The sequence below is a fragment of the Caretta caretta genome, chromosome 10 (genome assembly GCF_965140235.1).
Source record: "Caretta caretta isolate rCarCar2 chromosome 10, rCarCar1.hap1, whole genome shotgun sequence".
Classification (NCBI taxonomy): Eukaryota; Metazoa; Chordata; order Testudines; family Cheloniidae; genus Caretta; species Caretta caretta.
This window is the reverse complement of record NC_134215.1, coordinates 65,814,771-65,836,430: the sequence shown is the minus strand read 5'-3', so window position 1 is coordinate 65,836,430 and position 21,660 is coordinate 65,814,771. Positions and strand designations below refer to the sequence as shown.

General features: G+C 40.1%; 1 protein-coding gene across 2 annotated transcripts in view; it reads left to right on the top strand.

The window, feature by feature from the left end:
- The window catches only part of ATP8B4 (ATPase phospholipid transporting 8B4 (putative)), a 156,936-nt gene that overhangs the window by 14,413 nt on the left and 120,863 nt on the right, over positions 1–21,660 (top strand). For both annotated transcript variants that reach the window (XM_048867295.2, XM_048867297.2), the window contains exon 3: positions 19,993–20,106. In XM_048867295.2, coding sequence (XP_048723252.1) covers positions 19,993–20,106 — 114 coding nt within the window. The remainder of the gene's footprint in view (positions 1–19,992; positions 20,107–21,660) is intronic.

Here is a 21,660-nt window from a genome sequence, read left to right as displayed (position 1 = left end):
AGCTTAGTGTTTCTGAAAGAATATATTGATAACTATAAATACATGTCATTGTAGCAACCTCTTTTGATTGTAGAGTGTCACTACTACACAATTAAGGGATTTTTTTTGAGGGCATAATTACTAAATTGGTAAACTTATTTGTTCTCGGTTTTTTCCTAATAGATCATCGACCATAAAGTTTAGCTCACCTTCTCCCTATTGTCCTTTGTAGTAATATATTGTGTTAAAGTTTTGAAATCCTGTCCTGACTTTTCTGCATTTGAAGTAAATGACATAATGGAACGCTACAGTTCCTTTTTCAAAATCCAGGTTCAAAGATGTTAGAGTATTTTTCATTCAGAAAACAGCTGGTATGAAAATGATTAAAATAAGAACTTTTTCTTGGCATTGTAAAAATCCAGGTTTGATGGCACAGTCCTATTTCGGAAAGTTGTGGTTTCTTTGGTACTTTTAAAAATTAAGTTTAATTTTTCAACAGGATTTACCAATCTGGCATTTGTCTTTCCTCTCATTGTTATGTTTGCAATTTAAAATTAATTGTTGACTGACCTAATTTTAAAAATAATGACAAGCAGGATGACAGGTCTGAATTAGTCATGGAAAGTGCCAGTAATTTGTTTTTGATATAGGTTTTTCATTATTAGCTGTTGTTTGTTTGTTTTGAGACATCACTATAGTGACTGTTTGTCAGAGATTTATTACAAATAACTACACTTAGAAAAAACTCCCTGCCCTCCAAAATACAATCAAGTGATGCAAATAAGTTCACAGTGTAAGTAATTAGCAATTATTCCTTTCCAAGCAGTTGAGCTCTAAATACCTGCAAGCAGTCAGACAAGCATTATCCTGTGTATTGTGTGAAATACTTTCTGTGTTTGGCAATTCTAGTTATTTGGCAAACTAGAAAAAACCTGAAATATTAGAAATCTACGTTGGTTTTACTTTCATCTTTTCTCAGTGGTTTACCTTGCAGCCCTCTTTCAAATGAACAGTAATTTACAAGCAAAGGCACATATCAATCCTATAAATTAGTCTAAACTGTTGAGGGACTTGTTAGACAGCCCCAATAATTTAAAAAAGAATATTTTGGATTAAAAAAAAAAACCTTGAAACCAAACACAGAACTGTGATTATTCTACTGTAATTAGAAAGGGCTTTATGTATTGCAGAAATTATTTTAGGATCACTGATCAGGCATTCACACCTAACAAAAGGACTCATCTAAAGGTTAGGCTGTGGAAAATCCTATTTCACAATTGTATAGGTGTCTGATAGTGGGGAGCCAAATAGTATGGTGACTTCAGGTGAATACATTTCCTCTTCCAGGAGTCCTCCATTTCTAATAGTGCATGTACATAAATGTATATCCAGAACCTGTACAATTTTGATAGCTTTTTAAATCGCTCACTGCTGCAATGATTGGTGGCTGTTTTTTAAATGAAACATGCAAAGATTTTTAGACAGCATTATAGAGCGTTATAAACAGAGTTTTTGACCCTAAACATACATTTGAGCTTAACTGTTTTGACACGTCTCTTTAATTATGGACTTGAAAGCCATGGTTCAAATTGTCAAGCAAATATTTGGCTATATTATCCAAAACTGTGATGTTTGTTGTGCTCCTTTAAGAGTAGAATACTGTCTTGAACTTAGAGGCCCAGAACACCAAAACATTACATAAAATGAACACATCAAGCCAGAGAAATTAAAAAACTTAGAAAGTAAACAGAGAACGAAAAAAGTAAGTATGGTAGGTCTCTTGAAAGGATAGGAAAGGAGAAACCTAATTTTCGTTAATAGACAGTGACTGTAAAAGAACTAAATCTATAACTCAAACTAGAATGAATTTACCAAGACTAATAGTTACAATACTTCCTGGAAAAACCACCAACTCCAACTGTCCCACAATGGTTTTTAATGTGGTTGCATAATTCCATTAATTGTCAAGTAGTGAGATATATTTTCACTTACACAGGAAGCTTATGACAATTTTATATTGTTCAGTTGATGTTCCACGTTCAGAGGCTGAAATATAATGCATTTGGCTGTTTTGCTTTCTCTCTTTTTCCCTTAACATGTCATAAATATTTCCATTGTTATTATTTACATATTTATTATTAATGCCTTTTAGAACATTCAAAATAAGCAGATCCTAAATTTTGTGTTTTAGTACTAAGCAGAACCTGTGAATGCTCAAATGAATGGTATGTCTGTGTGGCAGCTAGATGCCAGCCTTCCAGGCCGGGTAGATAGACTTGTGCTAGCAGGACTTGAACTAATGTGCTAAAAATAGCAGAATGGACATTGTGGCTTGGACTGGAGCTTGGGCTCTCAAACATAGGGGTGGGGGTCAGGTGGGCTTGAGAACCTGAGCATCTGCCCAAGTTGAAATGTCTGCATTGATATTTCTAGTGTGCTAGCTCAAGCCACACTAGCGTGAGTGTTTACCCAGGCTGCGAGGCTTGCTTCCAGTGCCAGTGAAGACATACCCTTAGACATAAAAAGAAAAGGAGGACTTGTGGCACCTTAGAGATTAACCAATTTATGTGAGCATAAGCTTTCGTGAGCTACAGCTCACTTCATCGGATGCATACTGTGGAAAGTATAGAAGATCTTTTTATAAACACAAAGCATGAAAAAATGGGTGTTTACCACTACAAAAGGTTTTCTCTCCCCCCACCCCACTCTCCTGCTGGTAATAGCTTATCTATATATGCCATCATGTGCCAGCAATGCCCCTCTGCCATGTACATTGGTCAAACTGGACAGTCTCTATGTAAAAGAATAAATGGACACAAATCAGATGTCAAGAATTATAAGATTCATAAACCAGTCGGAGAACAGTTCAATCTCTCTGGTCACGCGATTACAGACATGAAAGTTGCGATATTACAACAAAAAAACTTCAAAACCAGACTCCAGCGAGAGACTGTTGAATTGGAATTCATTTGCAAATTGGATACAATTAACTTAGGCTTGAATAGAGACTGGGAGTGGCTAAGTCATTATGCAAGGTAACCTATTTCCCCTTGTTTTTTCCTACCCCCCTTCCCCACCCCAGACGTTCTTGTTAAACCCTGGATTTGTGCTGGAAATGGCCCACCTTGATTATCATACACATTGTAAGGAGAGTGATCACTTTAGATAAGCTATTACCAACAGGAGAGTGGGTTTGTGTGTGTGTGTGTGTGTGTGGGGACCTGGATTTGTGCTGGAAATGGCCCAACTTGATTATCATACACATTGTAAGGAGAGTGATCACTTTAGATAAGCTATTACCAGCAGGAGAGTGGGGTGGGGGGAGAGAAAACCTTTTGTAGTGGTAAACACCCATTTTTTCATGCTTTGTGTGTGTAAAAAGATCTTCTATACTTTCCACAGTATGCATCCGATGAAGTGAGCTGTAGCTCACGAAAGCTTATGCTCAAATAAATTGGTTAGTCTCTAAGGTGCCACAAATACTCCTTTTCTTTTTGCGAATACAGACTAACACGGCTGTTACTCTGAACCCTTAGACATATATATTCAACCTTGGGAATGCAACTGTCCTGCCCTTTCCAGTTAGATGAGAGGGAGATTTCAATTTGGAGAAATTTGAGAACCACTGCAAAGATTATAAACAAACGTTAACGCTATATAGGAATTAAGAACTTGGATTGTGCAGGAACAAAATGATGTTCCTTAGTTAAGAATATTACTCCTTCATATGTCAGGAAGTGTATTTTCAACATATAAGGATCAGAGTACCTGGCACATTATATACCTGTGAAGGTTTTCTGGACAAGGAAGATCAATGGGCATAAAAAGAAAAGACGGGAAACAGAACCCTCTCTATCTAAACTTTAAAATGTTATTAGAAGAATGCCTATCATTACATTATTTTGAATTTGTATTCTCATTTTAACAAAATCATTTTGCATTTGGCCAAGCAAACAACTCCAAGATATACACTACTGTCAAACGAGGTAGTTTGTTCTTAATTACCCATTTAGCAAATCCCCCAAACTTCCATTAAACTAAAGAGTGAATGTTTTCATATCTGGTTGTAATGGTTTCTAAGTCTTCATTCATATGTTTCATTAGTATTTTTGAACCTTTTCCCCTTATTGCAATGTTTAATTTCTCTTCTATAGCCGTTCTTGTGTGACACATTTCCATTGCGGTGTTAAGACCTGGGTGAAACCTTGTTATGGGTAGTGTTAAAACCTCATTAAAACTGCATTGTGAATGCTCCTTTTGCTGTAAGTACAGTATATAATGCTGGAAAAAGCTAGAGAGTTTTTGGGTTTGATGCTGGCTAAAGGGTCTTCGGGCTGTAAGCAAAATAAATTGGTCCTTTTTGTTTTGGTTCCTGCTGCATTTGCAGAAGCAAGACTTTGTACATTCCATGTAAACAAACAAGATTGCATCAAAGAAAATAAGAGACTCCACCAATTTTTCCTCCTAAGTAGAACATCCCCAGGACCCAGAATTTTTACTGGCCACTAGGATCAAAAAAGGGGCAACATTGATGTTAGCAGTGGGGTTCAGTTTCAAGGTGAGAACTGAAAATAGAGGTGCTTGCAGAAATAAAAAATGACCAGTGTGATTTAAAGCAAGATCTAAAAGAGGAGCTGGAGATTTCACAAAAGGGATTAAAATATACCTGGAGGTTTGCCAGAGAGGGCTGAGAGATGACTTGCATACAGAGGTGAAATCTCTGGATCAACAACTATAAAGAATCTGCACAGATTGGGAAACCTAGCTGCAAAACTCCTGGTCTGGAATGGTAAAACAGATTGATGAGGTGACCAGCAATCTCACTCCCATAGACAAGAAGGTTTTCCATGAAATAGTGGAGACCAAGCAAGCTTTAGGCAATCTGGAACTTGCTAACCAAGATGAGTTGCAGAAAGGACTTAAGGAGATGAAAATCAACTCCAGAAGGAAATCAAAGGGTCAAACCACAGTGGAAGGCAGCCGTCCGAATGAGGAATTGAACCAGACAGAGAACTTGGATGAGACCAGACATTTACAACAGTTTTCTATCCCATTTGTAAACCGCAGAGGCCGAGAGAGAGAGGTCTGGCTGTCCCAGCTCAGATAATGCAAAGGCCCATTATCTTTGAGGGAAAAATTCCCTGGGACGCTTATTTTGCTCAATTCAACATTATAGCTCAAATGAGTGACTAGGATGAGCGACAGAAAGGGGATTTACTAGCAGCTAACTTGGGTGGCCCAACTCTGACTGTGCTGCAGAACTTACCCCGGCAAACAGACTGAGTTATGAAATGAGCCGTCAGCATGCAGTTTGGTGCTAGGAGAGGGAAAAAAGAAATCCCACCTGAATTGGCAGAGGACTTGCAGAAACTTGTGTGCCTGGCATACTAGATACTACCAAGACCCCCCAGCACCCTTGTTCCAGCACCTATGCAGGAGAGCAAGGAATTAGTCATTCAGGGGGATGTGTCTGCCTCTTTGTCTAATTTGCAGGAGAGCCCATGTTCCTGGTCCATCCATTGGAACAATGGAGATGGTGTTGCAGGAATGGACCCCAGAGCAACTAAAAACTTCCTAAAGACAGGATCCTGATATTAGGGTAGTGTCTGACTGGAAAATCAACTGGCAAGTGCAGCCTCCTTGCCCATAAACCAGCTTGGAGAGCATAAATTAGTTTTTAGATTTGTCCACATGAGAGGGAATTGGGTCTGGAGGAATCTGCTACAAGGGTGAATCATTTCACAAGAGACTTTGGGTTTACATTCCCCATGTCCAAAAGTAAGTTTTACAACTTGGATGACTTTGTGCCCTTTTTGGAGTATGCCAGTTGTGTGCAAAATAATTTTCTCAAGAGGTAAGAATATAAAAAAGGAGCAAGAGTGTTTTGTTCAATAGAACAAACTGCAATCAGCTGTCCAACATTCATGAGCTCCTCTCCAAAACTTTTCCTCACCTCACATCTTTTGCTCATTCCATTATTATATCTCTTTCTTTTCAAATCGAAAAAGAAAAGCTGGTAATACCTATCCCTCAGTGATACTGACTGTGGGAATACTAGTGTAAACTAATGGTGTAAAGTGGTTTTCTACTCTGAAAACTGACTGCAAAAATGGCATAATACGTTTCTATATTTGCTCTGCCTCTCAATGATTTGTGCATCAGATATGCTTAGTTTACAAGATAATAGAGGGTTTAACAGTCAGCCTTCCCTGTGCAACCTGGGATCTGTGAGTTAAGTTTTATGCTTTAATGACTCGTACATGGTCACCTCCTGTAAACATTCTGCCCTCCCTTGCTCCTGGACAACACCATTGGAGCTGGAACTTAGTTGAGATTTCTGTTAATGATACATGAGCCGATAGAATCTAGCTGTCTCTCTTGTTGAACTGTATTGATGCTGTAGGGTTGGCAGGAGATAAAATTAGTGTGAATTTATTTTATCCCTAAAGTAAGTAGCTTTTGTTCTGAATACATACAGGAAGTTGAACTATTGAGTAAGAAGTTGCCATTTTAATACACTTTTAAACAATTCTGCCTTGCATGCACATGCAAAAATCCTGATGATACTTATGTTCTTTATGCATAATGCCCTTACATGCTTATAAATGAAAAGGTCTAAAATTATGGATAACGGAGAATCCTGGAAGGTATACGAAATCATGATTCTCTCTTCGGGCTCTGGTGCCATTCAGGAACTGTATATTGCTCAGGCAACACCATCATAGTTTTATTAAGACACGAGTCCCCCTTATAGGACTCACAGCATTATGTTCACTCTGGAGCCGTGAGTTATCCTGTGCATGTATAACACATACAGCTTTCCTTGGTGTTGTCATTAGAGTTCTTGAAATAATATGAGATCTTAGGGTTCACTCTTGATGAATCCCATAGTGAGTCTGTGACACTAATTATCTGAGTCCCTTGCTAGAAGTGATTTACTTCAGTAGAATTAGCTTATGATAGTATATTCATTGCAGAATGTTTAAAGGCATGGTGGCAGCATATAAATTATGTCTGAAAACACTTTATCATATGGTGAAAAGTAATTTGAATTTTCAACATTATTTCAGTTTTAACACCACGGTGTTAGCCACAGAGATATGAAAGTTTACTTCCTGATCTCATTGTGTACATTTATTAGTGTATGTTACAAAGCTTGTTAAAGATACCAGAGTACTGGATGGATACTCTTTTATTGTTGTTTGCAAAAATTCAAATAAATAAAATCTCTTTCTTTTTTTTTTTACATTGAAAAGAGACTTCACATTCCATTTTTGTTTCAGCTAGTCAGTTTCACTGTATAAATTCCCATGCACTATCACAATATGTTATTGTTGGGTTTACAACACTGCACGAGAATGTTTAAATAACCCAAATCCTTGTTTTCATTGGAATAAAACATGCATACCTGTATGCTTTCAATGCACAGCAGATTTTGTAATCTTTTCCCTTCTTTGCTACCACCATTTGCTTTGTAATAATATTGATTTAACTACCATCTCTTGGGGAGGTATATTAACTATGCCAGTGGAAGAACCCCTCCCGTTGCTGTAGTGTGTTACACTGAAGCACTACTGTGGCACAGCTGCAGTGGTGCAGCTGAAGTGTTTCAAGTGTGGACAAGCCAAAAGTCCCTTGAAGTATAAAAGACCAGTTTCAAATTTCTTTGCTCATTGGAAGATGAATAATATGAGTATGATAGTTTGGCTCTTTATGTAGCTAACATTGGATAATCGTATTGCTAAGTATTAAAAACTATGTAATACTTTGTAATATTACTTCAGTATTAAGTAACTTGGTAGTCCCAACTTACTTCTCATTGTGAAACTACTTGCTTCACAATGAGTCACCAAATAATAAAATTACATTTAAAAAAAATTGGGCCTTCTCTTCTCCCCACAGTGATCTATTTCTTCCCACGGCAGAAGTTCTATACACAGTGGTGAAAAACAACATGATCTCTTGTTTGTTCTCATTATTTCCCTCTGTGGTGGCCATTCAAAGGATCACCGCTTGTGTTCACATCTCTCCTTTGTAACAAAGGAAAAATTCCCCTTCCTATGCCATAAAATAGTGACTTTTGCTTTGTTAACTTGCACTGTTTTATAATACATAGTAACATTTTGTGCCAGCCAATTTAATATTTTTAGTTTATTATTAGGTTTCCTGCTATTATATCTGCCATAGAGAGATAACCAGATATCAGTTATTGCTTAATTATGTGCCTGTGTACCAAGTGCCAAACTGGTTCAGTTGGTAGCATGCTTTCCTTTGGGACTGAAGGTCAAAGGCTTAAGGATTTGCACAGTCATGTGTGATGGTAGAGCCAGCTGCTGTTCTTTGGATGAGATATTCATAGTGAGCTCCCTGCTGCCTGTTCTTCTAGCTGGACATTGATATGCAGTTTAAAAAAATAATTAGTATTATTTTGAAGAAAAGGCTACTTGTTCTCTATAGGCTTTTGAGAGTAGCTTTGGCGTGCGTGTGTATGTTAAATAATACCAAAAGCATTTGATGTCAGTTCCTAGCTTCAGTGTGAGAAAACAAGCATGAACTTGGAAAGAGAAGACTCTGAGAACAAAGGAGAAACTGGTTCTCTTAATATTTAAAGACACATAGAAGATGATTTAGCTGCTCTAGGTAAGCAGGAATGAAAATACCTTGAATTTACATGAGCTCTAAATTGCTTGGCAAGGATGCACCCTCACACCTGCCCACCCCAGCTTTATATTTTATAGAGCACCAGTTCCTGTCTAGATGAAAGAATGATGGGTTAATTTCAGTAAAACTTTGATTGGTGCATGTGCCATTATGCAGACATTCCAACTATATTTTGATACTAGGTCAGTCAACTTTTTCACTGGAGTGACTAGGCAGGATTGTATTGAGAAATGCACCCTTTTTAGAGCTCTTACCTAGTATTATCAAATGTGCTTGAGGGAGTTAGGCACCCAACTTCCATTAAAAGTCAATTGGATTTGGACACGTAACTCCCTTATGCTCATTTGAAAACCAGGTGTAGAATTTATCCAAATATGAGGGGATTTAGTAGAGCGAAAAGGGCATAAGAGTGTTTGCAATAGAAGTCCCTTATCTTGCAAAAACTTAAACTTGTGCCTAATTTTTCACACCATGAGTAATCCCATTTAAGTCATTGGGTCTACTCATAGGGTAAGTTTCATGGGGTTTCGAGTGCAGTTCAGACCAGTGAGGAGTTGTCACCTCTTACCTGTAATCCTGAGCATCTCACAAGACTTTGGTACTGTTACTCCCAGCCTGGGATACTCAGAGTCAGCAAACAAGCATGCAGATCACACCCTGAGTGTCTACATGCGATGCAGCCAGCTCTGGTTCAGCAACTCTGACCCCAGCAGCCTGTCTGCAGCCCCACTCTGGCTTCCACCAGCCTTGGTTACAACTAGCAAGGTGACCCCAACACACTCCCAGTCCTGAATTTTCCCCACACTGTGTGCTCTGCAGTGTCCAGCCCTCTCTTGAACTGTTCAGAGAAATAACAAGGTTCATTTGCTCCTTTAAAGAGACCAAAGCACATCACAGCTTATTAACTTAACTGGCTAAATACACCTTTCCCTGCAACATTGAGTAGGTTTATAGTAAAAATAAAACAAATGTATTAACAGGACATAGGTTAAGTGATGCCAAGTAAAAGGAATAAAGTTAGAAAGGGTCTCAAGTAAATAAAAGTGAAAATACACATCCAAATATCTAAAACTTAATCTATCAAGGGACAGGCTTTGTTCAAGATGGCTTTTTTCACCCACAGTCTTCCAGAAAAATGGTGTCTGACCCCCTCCTCGGTCAGAATCTTCTCCAGAAGCCCAAAAGTGCTGGTTCCTTTGTCTTCTTAGGTGAAAGAGATTGCTTAAGCAGGTCTCTCAGCTATATTCAGTTTCCAGAGACTTCAGCCTCTCCTTGGTTGAAGCACCCATCTTTCTCGGCTTGCAAGAGGTCTGCTCTCTGGTATCTGTTTAGTGATGGATTAAGAAGTTGGTTTCTGTCCTTGCTTGTAACTTCCAAAGTTCAATGACTTTGTTTCAAGAGGCAGGATGACCTCATGCTGTTCTTCCCTTCCTGTGGGCATCCTATCACCTTGTCTGTACATAAGGCTTCCATTGTTTTGATTCTACCATGCTCAATTTACATAGGAGACAGGTGGATACCTTCTTTGTTGTCTGGGAGGGAGTCCCTGTTTGGCCACAGACTTTAAAGCATAGTATCATGAAGTATCCATATTCTCTCATATAGTGTTAATATATACATTTCACAATTATATTAATCACCAGTGGGTCATTAGCTTTCAGAAAAGACCTCACTCTATACACTTTTATAGTACAGTAATGCTGTATACAATCTGTTGATTCAATTGCTTACACTTGAGGTTCGGCCCCCTGTCCTTATAGACCAGTAAACCTTTTAAATGGATTCTTCTGAGTGACATCACTCAAAGTAGTTTATTCAAGCTGTGAGGAAGGTGACATGGAGTCTGGAGGTGAAGGAAGCTCCATGCTCTTTCTTCCCCTGCTGGTGTTTGCTAAAATGCAAATTATTCTGCTTCTGGCAATTTCCCCCCACCCTTTGTTGGTTTGATGGCCTTGTTTACTGCTTATATGTAAATATACCTTAATTATCTCTGCCTGATGATCGGGCACATTCCTTAGTCTAGGGCAGACCTGTTTACCAACATCCCCTGATACGCCTGGCTTAAACATAGGTTAGTCATGACTGTATCTTATATCCATATCTCTTAATACACACTGTGTACATACATCACACAAGAATATTAATGATCAGTGAGTTGTTAGTTTTCAAATAATACTTCCAAGGCATATTTTGTATGAAGATTATTACAGTAGTAGGTAGGGTGTAAGTACAGGGGTGCTCAGAGTCACAGTAAGCATGTGTGTAAATCTTTGTGGGATCACTGACTAACAGTTAAATATTTGTAAGCCCCAAGTCGCCTTTTGGTTTATGATCCTCAATTCTTTTCTGATCTCAGTAATTTGTTTTGCAATTGTACTTGGATTAGGTTAGCCTACAGATGTATTTCAATCTCTCTGAGAGATGGGAGTGAGAGTTAGATACCATCTAGGGAATAAAAATTAGAACATATGAGAGGAAAAAATTAAGGGTTAACAAATACATAGGTGCAAAGTGTTGGGCTTACTGCTATAAAGATATTAAGGCCAGGTTGTGTCTGAGCGATGGGGAAAGTAGAAGGGCTATAATGCAAACTCCTTTTCTCCCTCCCCTCCATGGAAGGGCTAGGCCTTTAACAATCCTTAGTCTCGGAGAAAATTCATTTCTAGGGCCCCTGCTGTGCAAGTCAGCCCAAAGAAAGCAGCAAATAGCAGAGAGTGGGGTGGGGACATGGCCCTGCCGTCTCTGTTTCAACCTGTGGAACTGTCCAGGAGATGCAGGGTGGAGTTTGCTGCACCATCCAAAGAATGGTGCCGCTTGAACAGTCCCTTGATTCCTAGGTAGCCTGGGAACCATGGTGTTTCCTGAGGCATAATCTCTGCCAGAGCTCCCCCAGGGTGACACTTGTGAGCCACAGTCTCTCCTGTAATTGGAAGTTATCATTACAGTTAGTTACAGATTGAAAGTGGATAATTAGGAAGTAGGGATGCCATTCGTTAAATAAAATTCTGCTAACGGCAAATAGTTGCTTGATAGCTTTAGCTGAATTATGCCCTGTGAACCCAAAGTCAGACATGGTGAAAGCAGGTGAAACTCTTCTGAAGTCAGTGGCGTTGAACCCATTTAGACCAGGTCTGAATTTGGCTTCAAATGTTCCCGGTCTGTTTTGTAGGGATAGGTAATACAGGAAGAATACATTTCTTTTTAGGCACTGGAAGGTTGATGCTTTATGTCCCTTATTACATATATATGTATATCAATTGTTTGTGGATACAGTGATACAGGGCTTCTCATCCTCCTCTCCAGCTATGTCATTCTTGAAGGAAAAAATTACTTGCTAGTATGGGAAAGTCGTTGTACAACGTATGCTGTTTAGAGTGTCTTGGAGGAAATAAACCGTACAGTAACTAAATTAGTCTCAAAGGGAAATTTAATTTATTCCCCAACGAATTCTTCAAAATCAGAGCTTTGCAAATAAATTTCAGTTCAAAGACCATTTATGTTCACCACAATGACAGTTAGAAACCAGGAATGATAATTCAATGAAGCAGTGCTCAGAGAATTATGCAAGACTAACAACACTGGCTAACAAAATTTTTGTAATGAAAATGTGGCTAGAAAATATTTATAAACCATGTTTCCCTGTGTAAATTATGGGTAGGAAATTAGACTCTTGAGACATGAGACACAGTGTTCTCCGTAGATCCAAAAGACTGAAAGTGACTGTTCTAGTTGATTGAATTAATGCCCATAGAGCTGAAGAATATTTTTCTAGTTTGAATAATCTAAGTAGATCTGGTTATAAAACAAACAAAAATCCAGACATTAAAAATATTGTGCTATGTCATGACATTTTCCAATAATCTCTAAATCAAGGTATTATTACTGAGTACTAAAGGTAAGGATACATTTGTTTTATCTTGACTGTGCCCTTTTAAGATAATCAGTTAATATCATGAGATGTACTAGAATATCTTGTCTGTGCTCTTAAAACACTATCCCTTACTAGTTAACATATTATTTATTCTTTGTATTATCAGAGTTTGCTAAACATATTTTGCTACTGTGGCTTGTTAAACATGTGCCCCAGTTGGGCTGTGGCGAGGAAAAGAAGGCAAGTTTCTGGGAAATGTTAGACACTGCTCTTCAGCAAATTCTAAAAAAGTAGTTATTGGTGCCAATTTAAATAGGAATGTTGGAAGAGACATGCGTGGATATTGTAGCATATGTGGTGGCCAGGGCTGTGGAACTTTAAATGATGAAGGAGAAAGCATAGTGCAACTGGCACAAGCTCATGACCTAGTAGTTTCCAACACATTTTTTACAAAAAGAGATGAGTATCTTATTACTTACAAGAGTAGAAGGACCAGAAGCCAGATTGACTGACTACTTTCTTGTTTCCTGGCAGGAAATAAAAGGTATAACAGACTGCAAGGTGATTGCAGGAGACAGTCATTGATTTATATAGTGTCATCATAATATTTTTCTGTTTTATTATCTATCCTTTTTCTAGTGGTTCCTAACATTTTTAGCTTTTTTGACTGCCACTGCACATTGAGCAGATGTTTTCAGAGAAGCATGATGACTCCAAAATCTTTTTCTTGAGTGTTAACAGCTAATTTGGACCCCTTCATTTTGTATCTATAGTTGGAATTAAGTTTTGCAACGTGCATTACTTTGCACTTATCAGCACTGAATTTCATCTGCCATTTTGTTGCCCCTTCACCCAGTTTTGTGAGATCCCTTTGTAACTCTTCGCAGTCAGTTTTGGACTTAATGATCTTAAATAATTTTGTATCATTTGCAAATTCACCTCTCCCTGTTCAACTGCTTTTCCAGATAATTTATGAATATGTTGAATAGCACAGGTGCCAGTAAAGATCCTTGGGGGACCCTGTTATTTCCCTCTCTCCATTGTGAAAAAGACCATTTATTCTTACTGTTTACTGTCTTTTAACCAGTAACTAACCCATGAGAGGACCTTTCCTCTTATCGCATGATTGCTTACTTTACATAAGAGTCTTTGATGTGGGGACCTTGTCAAAGGCTTTCTGAAGGTCCAAGTACACTATATCAACTGGATCACTGTGTCCACATGCTTGCTGATGCCCTCAAAGAATTTTAATAGATGGATGAGGAAAGATTTTCCATTACAAAAGCGGAGTTGACTCTTCCCCAACGTATTGTGTTCCTTTAGGTGTCTGATAATTCTGTTCTTTACTATAGTTTCAACCAATTTAGCGGGTACTGAAGTTAGGATTACTGAATGCATCCGATGAAGTGAGCTGTAGCTCACGAAAACTTATGCTCAAATAAATTTGGTAGTCTCTAAGGTGCCACAAGTACTCCTTTTCTTTTTGCGAATACAGACTAACACGGCTGCTACTCTGAAACCTGATTTGTAATAGTCAGGATTGCCTCTGGAGCCTCTTTTAAAAATCGGTGTTACATTAACCATCATCCAGTCATCTAATAAGGAAGCTGATTTAAGTGAAAGGTTTTTTACCACAGTTAGTAGCTCTTAAATTTCATATTTTAGTTCCTTTAGAACTTTTTGGTGAATACCATCTGGTGCCGGTGACTTATTACTGCTTAATTTATCATGTGTTCCATAACCTCGTCTACTGATACCTTGATCTGGGATAGTTCTCCAGATTTGTCATCTAAAAGAATGGCTCAGGTGTGGCAGTCTCCCTCACATGCTCTGCAGTGAAGACCAATGCAAAGAATTCATTTAGTTGGAATTTAATTAACAATTCTGTTGATGATGCTTGAGCAAGAATAGATACCAAATTCTTTGTCCCATAGCTGTACTGCCTCTGCATTTATAAAAGGAATTAAATAGTAAGCCCCACCTCCTGTGTTTATCACTAATGTAAAAAGAGCTGAAAACGTACAGGTGGCAAAGTAATTAAGTGTCATTTTTACAGGCTTACGTTTTACAGTAGAAACACATTGTAAAAACCGGGGAGAGTATCTTTAAGAGGTCTGCAGAATGGTTGAGTACATACATCAAGAGAAATGACTAAATAGTGCATTATGAAGCTGATAAAGTGTATAAAATAATTCTAAAAAAGAGTAACAAAGGAGTAATTCTACCTATGCCCACCAAATTCCATTGCAAAAGTGAATATCCGTCTCTCTCAGCTCCAGATCTTCCCAACTGCCTCAACTTTGGCCAGAAAAGTGGAGACTCTTTTCTTTGACTAAATTTAAACACTACTATGATAGTTTTAGGTAGATTTCATTAGCCAGGACTAACTTAAAACAGATCCTCTAATAAAATAAAATATACAACTTCCTCTAGAAATTGGGCATAACACATATATATTGAAAGCAATATTAGATAAGTATTCATATACCAAATATATGGCCATCTGCTGGCTATCTGAAAAAATGCCCGCAAAATAGACACACATTGAAGCTGCAGAAGCATCAGTACCTTGCGTCCACAGCCTGACCATCAGTGGCTCTTTTTGATTGTTGGCTCCCAAAATATTGACTCAGCAGATAAGTCCTCCTAAAAGAAAGAAGAATCTGCATGGGTCAGGAACCCTAAGCACACTAATGTAGCCCTGCCAGAAATACCCATCTTGGTTCTTGTCACGTGTTTTCTGCATGGATTTTTTGGGGGGAGCCAGTATCTCTGCATGTAGAACTTCTGCCCCATATTCCTCTTCTATTTGTGGGTTTCATTGTGTTCATGTGGCAGCCAGATTTTAGCCTACAGTATCCACTCAGTGATCCAAGATAGCATCTAATGTATGTCTGTATGTATCTATATCAAACTATATCCATTTTGTTTTATGAATGCCACAAAAGTGTAAAACTGCACTGTACCTTCACTGTTGTCTTTTAATCTCTATATTGAACTGGGATTCCTGGAGGTGTTGTCAGAAGGCTAACAGTGGAAAGCAATCAAGGTTTGTTAACCTGGAGGAACTCCAATTCAAATGGAAGCATTCTAGGACAATGAGCTAGTTGCCACCCGATGAACCAGTTCTTCCAAGTAGGCTTGTAACTGAGCAATGGATCAGCTGATGAGGTCCCTTCCAACTAGATGACCTCCTGAAGTCCCTTCCAACCCTGATATTCTATGATTCTGTGAGGGACTTGAAGCCATTTGGAATGGTCACCTGACATGGGGACTGGAAACTTATAAAAGGAAGGGTTTCTTACCTGCCATTTTAAAGAGAGAGGATACCAGATTGCAAGGCTGTGCAGGAAGAGAGGATGGTCCTGGGACCCAGGGCTGTGGAAGGACTGGCAAAAACCTGAGGGTTGTTGAAATGGTGAGGCTACTGGAGGGAGGCTTTTGACGGCAGGTTTTTGTTGTTGTTTTCTGTAGATATCTTTTGTGCTTTGTCCATGAGTAAAGTGTGATTGGTTTAGAAATTCCTTATAAAGTATCTGTGTTACTTGCTTTCATTATCATGTAGTCCCTGAAGGGGAAACAGTAATCTGAAAGGTGCACAGCATTGGTTGAACTCTGTGTACTTGCAAAAACTACTGGGGAAGCTTGGGGGAACTGACACTAGTTTTCCTAGGCCTAGGACTGCAGAGCTGTATATCTCAGAAGGGATCCTAGACAAAGGATTTTTACCTTGAGAATGTGCCTAGAAACCCAGAGCCAGTGCCTAGACGAGGGGCGGGCAAACTTTTTGGCCCGAGGGCCACATCTGGGAATAGAAATTGTATGGCAGGCCATGAATGCTCACAAAATTAGGGTTGGGTGCGGGAGGGGGTGCGGGCTCTGGTTGGGGTGCAGGCTCTGGGGTGGGGCCAGAAATGAGGTGTTTGGGGTGTGGGAGGGGGCTCTGGGCTGGGACTGAGAGGTTTGGAAGGCAGGAGGGGGATCAAGGATGTGGGAAGGGGTGCAGACTCCAGCTGAGTGTGCAAGCTTTGGAGTGGGGCTGGGAATGAGAGGTTTGGGGTGCAGGAGGGTACTCCAGGCTGGGATCAAGGGGTTTGGAGGGTGGGAGGGGGATCAAGGCTGGGGAAGGGGGTTGGGGCATCAGGAGAGGCTCAGGGGTGCAGGCTCCCAGCGGCACTTACCTCAAGTGGCTCCCGGAAGCAGCAGCATGTCCCAGCATGTCTGCAGGCACCTCCCCTGCAACTCCCATTGGTGCGCCGGAGGGGGCCATTGGAGTGCGTAGGAACCGGAGCGGGGCCATGCCGTGGCTTCCGGGAGTTGCGTGGTGAGACCCCCGACCCTGTGCCCTGGCTGGAGTGCTGGAGGGGGGCCATGCCATGGCTTCCAGGAGCTGCGTGGTGTGGCTTCCAGGAGCTGTGTGGTGTGGCTCCCGCACCTGTGCCCTGGCTGGAGCACCAGAGTGTGCCCACCCCGTGGCTGCAGGGAGTTTCATGGTGCAGCCCCCGACACTGTGCCCTGGCTGGAGCATCAGAGTGGGGCAAGCCCCAGACCCCACTCCACAGCGGGAGCTCGCAGGCCAGCTTAAAATGGCCTGCAGGCTGTATCTGGCTTGTGGGGTGTAGTTTGCCCGCCCCTGGCCAAGACTCTGTTTGAACCTAAAAGGCCAAGAGCATATGGAACTCCAAGGGTTGATCCAAATACAACAATCTAGTGAGTGTCCACTGGTGGACCTAATTCAGAGTTGTAACAGCATTTATGGGTTTTCTGTGGCCATTCTTGCACAACTTACTGCTTTGCATACCAATGGCCTAGAGGATTTATATTTAGACACTAAAATGGACCCTTTGAGGAAGTGATTGGAGCAGTACAACTTTCATTTTTGTCTTGGCTATAACAGACATGGTACCAGCAGCAAATTATAATTATCCCTTACAAAGCATTTTCCTTTTGGTTACTAGCAAAATTTCAGATTAGTTACAAATCAACATGTCTTGAAAAGACAGACCTCTCTGAGGTGATATTCCGAGTTGCAGGATAACAGCTGATACAGACTAAACTAATTTACCCCATGATATCAGTCTGCTAGCCTGTTGAAAGAACAATGTACTCTGGTACATGCTTTCATATGTAATGTGTTATACTGTGCTGCATAAGTACAATTAGATAATATGTGTTTGTAACCGGGTGGCTACTCTGCTCCTAAAATAGAAGGGGTTAAAAGCAGCCCTGGAGAGGGCTGTGGCTGGGGATGGCTGATTGGGGAAGTAGCCGCAGCTAGGCTATCAAGTTTCCTTCCCCACTCTGAACTCTAGGGTACAGATGTGGGGACCTGCATGAAAGACCCCCTAAGCTTATGCTTACCAGCTTAGGTTAAAACTTCCCCAAGGTACAAACTTTTACCTTTTGTTCTTGAACCTTTATTCCAAAGTGGTGCACAAAGAACAGGGAAAGAGCCCACTTGGAAACCACTTTCACCCCAAAATCCCCCCGAGCCCTACACCCCCTTTCCTGGGGAAGGCTTGATAAAAATCCTCACCAATTTGCATAGGTGAACACAGATCCAAACCCTTGGATCTTAAGAACAATGAAAAAGCAATTAGGTTCTTAAAAGAAGAATTTTAATTGAAGAAAAAGTAAAAGAATCACCTCTGTAAAATCAGGATGGTAAATACCTTACAGGGTAATCAGATTCAAAACATAGAGAATCCCTCCAGGCAAAACCTTAAGTAACAAAAAGACACAAAAACAGGAATATACATTCCATTCAGCACAATTTATTTTGTCAGCCATTTAAACAAAACCGAATCAAACATATATCTACCTAGATTGCTTACTAACTCTTTATAGGAGTTCTGACCTGCATTCCAGCTCTGGTCCCAGCAAAAGCATCACACACACAGACAGGACCCTTTGTTCCCCCCTCCCCTCCAGCTTTGAAAGTATCTTGTCTCCTCATTGGTCGTGTGTCAGCAAGGTTATCTTAGCTTTTTAACCCTTTACAGGTGAAAGGGTTTTTCCTCTGGCCAGGAGGGATTTAAAGGTGGTTAGCCTTTATATTATATTCCCTTTATATTTATGACATGGGCCACACCCCAATCAGGCCCCAGCTGGTAAGCTGTGAGCTAGTGGCTTAAGGAGTCTCTCTTTAGGCTGGGAAAGAGTAGGGCCCGCCTGTGCTGCCATACAGAGTACTGAGGGTGGTGCAGTGCTGGGGGAGGAGCAGGCTGAGCGGGGGCACTCCAGGCTGGCAACTCCCCAGGCTGTAGGGCCTGGTCTGAGGCACTGGGAGACAGAGGAAGACAGCAGGTCTGAACCCCCTTGCCGATGATGAGTGGTCTTTACACTGCAGTCTGCTCCAGGGAGTGGGGGTTTGGTGATGACTGGCAGTAGCCTAGACTGAGGCAAGGTGGGGACAGTGGGTTGGGGGTTCCCCCGGAAGGGGAGACCCAGCGGCAGAGTGTGGGGGTACTGCCAGGGGGCAGAACCCTAGAGAAAGGGGTACCGGCGTCTGTGAGGGACACGGGGGCCAGAGCTGTGTGGATCACTGGACTGCAGAGGGCACTCCATGCTGGAAAAGCCCTAATTCCCAATGACCAGCAGGAGGCACTGCAGGGGTGAGTCCGGCTCTTTTACAGTATTAATGAATGATTAAGGTTTTTTTATATTCATAGTATTGTAAAAGTAATCACAGTTGTCACCAAGGAAAACATTTGTTGTAGTAAAACAGCAGAAGTGAGGGCCATAGATAGTAAGATAACCAGAATCACAAGGTCCACTTCAGAAATGAAATATGTTCTTTTTGTGGGTCTTGCAGTCCCCCCCCCCCCCAAAAAAATAAATTCCAGGCTTTCATAGCAGCCAAGCTAAATGTAGGTTGTGTTGAATGGGGTTGTACAATTCAGAGCATTAAAGTAAAAGAATCAAGCAAATGTGTGTGGGTGTGCAATTTGCTATTGGGTGTTGCATTTTACCTCTAGCATAGCTTAATATCTGCCTCCTCTGTGCTTCTGTCTTGCAGTGACATCTGCTGGGAAATACATGAAACCCTTATTGGAATCCCCTTCCCGGCCCCCTTGCCCCAAGCCCCCACTATTTGGGTATTGCTCCTGAATAAGGAGCGTATGTGTCTAAACCCTTCCTGAATCCATCCTTTCTCCTAGTGTGTACACGCTTCTCTTACCTGCCCTAAATAAGAGTTTCCAGATAAGGAATCTGGAAGCTCCCATTTATTGCCTAAAGATTTTATATCTTGATTTAAAACATTGTTGAAAATTAGAACTTCTATTACCAATAATTTAAGTAATATTTATAATCAACAATTTAAGCAATAATTGTAACAAAACTGAGATGCTACAAGATGACTTTCTGATTTTAAGTGTCATTACTGCTGTGTGTTCCAAACTTGAAGTAGATTTTTTGTATAAGTTTAGATTTTTCTCTGCTGGTACTAACATGCATTACGTTGTTCTCTTATTTTTCAGAACAATCGCATCAAAACGTCTAAATACAACATTCTTACTTTCTTGCCAGTTAATTTATTTGAACAGTTCCAGAGGGTTGCAAATGCTTACTTCCTTTCCCTTCTGATTTTACAGGTGATGTATAACTTTCTTTTTTTCGCGGAAGTGTAATTTTGATATTCTCTTCTCTTAACAAAAAGACCCAATTATTTGTGTTAATAGCAATGCAATAGCCACTTACAATACCAAACAAATGAGTAAAATTGTTCTATGTTGATCAGATTTCATGGGTATTAAAATGTAGCCGTTGATGGACAAATATCAAATAGCCTAAAATGACTGTTTCTGATGAACTCTATTAAGAGTATTTCCAAGATAATATTGAATGGGCATGACAAGGGGGAGAAAGAGCCTGTTGGGCACATGTGGTGAAGCAGAGAAGGAGCAGCAGCACCAGACTTCTTTGTTAGGGCAGTTCCTCAAATGATTAGATGCAGTTTGAGGTATGGGTGAAGGCCCAGGTTAGTTCTTGTTTTACCCAAACTGGTTTGCTTGTTCCTTTTTAAACTTAAGTTAATTGGATAAGTAAACCAGCCCTGATGATCTCTGTAGGATGCCTAGAGTATGTGAGGTGATATAGAAAACTATTCTTGTCTAAATTAAAATCTACATCCCCAATCAGAACTTCATGATTAGTCTCTCTCTGTAATGGAATCCCAAGTCCAAACTTTTGGGAGACTTGAAATCTGGACCTGAATAAATCTGAATTTTGCATCTATAGTTAAATGAAACCCTAGTCAAATGTACAAGTTTGGCACAGAATATTTTTTAAAGATCTCAATAAAATAAAAATCTTTCCTGCTATTTAATAAACATTTTTCTAATCTCTCATTCTTTGTTTGTGGCTCTCATTTGTTTGCCATCTTTCTCTGTTCCGTCTCACTTTTTGTATGCAGTATTGTTATAGCCCTGTTGGTTTTAGGATTTAAGAGAGACCAGGTGCGTGAGGTAATATCTTTTATTGGACCAACTTATATTGGTGCAAGAGACAAGCTGTTGAGCTACACCGAGTTCTTCAGGTCTGGGATCTTTTAAGAAGGAGCCTCTGAAGAAGAGCTCTGTGTAGCTCGAAAGCTTGTCTCCCTCACCAACAGAAGTTGGTCCAATAAAAGATATTACCTCACCCATCTTGTCTCTCTTTTTGGAATTTTTCCTTTTTCTGAGTGTTCTCCCTTGTATTGCATTCTTTAAGGTTCCATATACCTAGCAAAATGTATTTTGAGTTTACTCATGGTTTAGTTCACAGTAGGTCTTCTTACACTTTTGTATTGTTTCATGGCCTTTTGCTTTACTTGGGCCCTATTCTCCTCTCATAGGTTATGAATACCTCCCACTGAAGTCAGTGTGAGTTATTCATCTCTGTTCTCATTGTTTTCCTTGATTTCTATTTTTGCTTCATTTTCTCTGCTTCTGTTTTTCTCTCCCCATTTTTCTTTCATTGTGCTATCCATTCTTAATCTCTCTCTCCCATATCTACTCGTCTCCCCATGGTTCTCTCTAGTTCTTTTTCTCTTTCTTCCAGCTCATCCCTTCTTGGCTCTTCATTTACACACTATTCCATTTGCTGCAATTTTACCCGCCCTGTGTATTAATTATGACAATGTAGCAGATTTTCTTTACTACAGTACT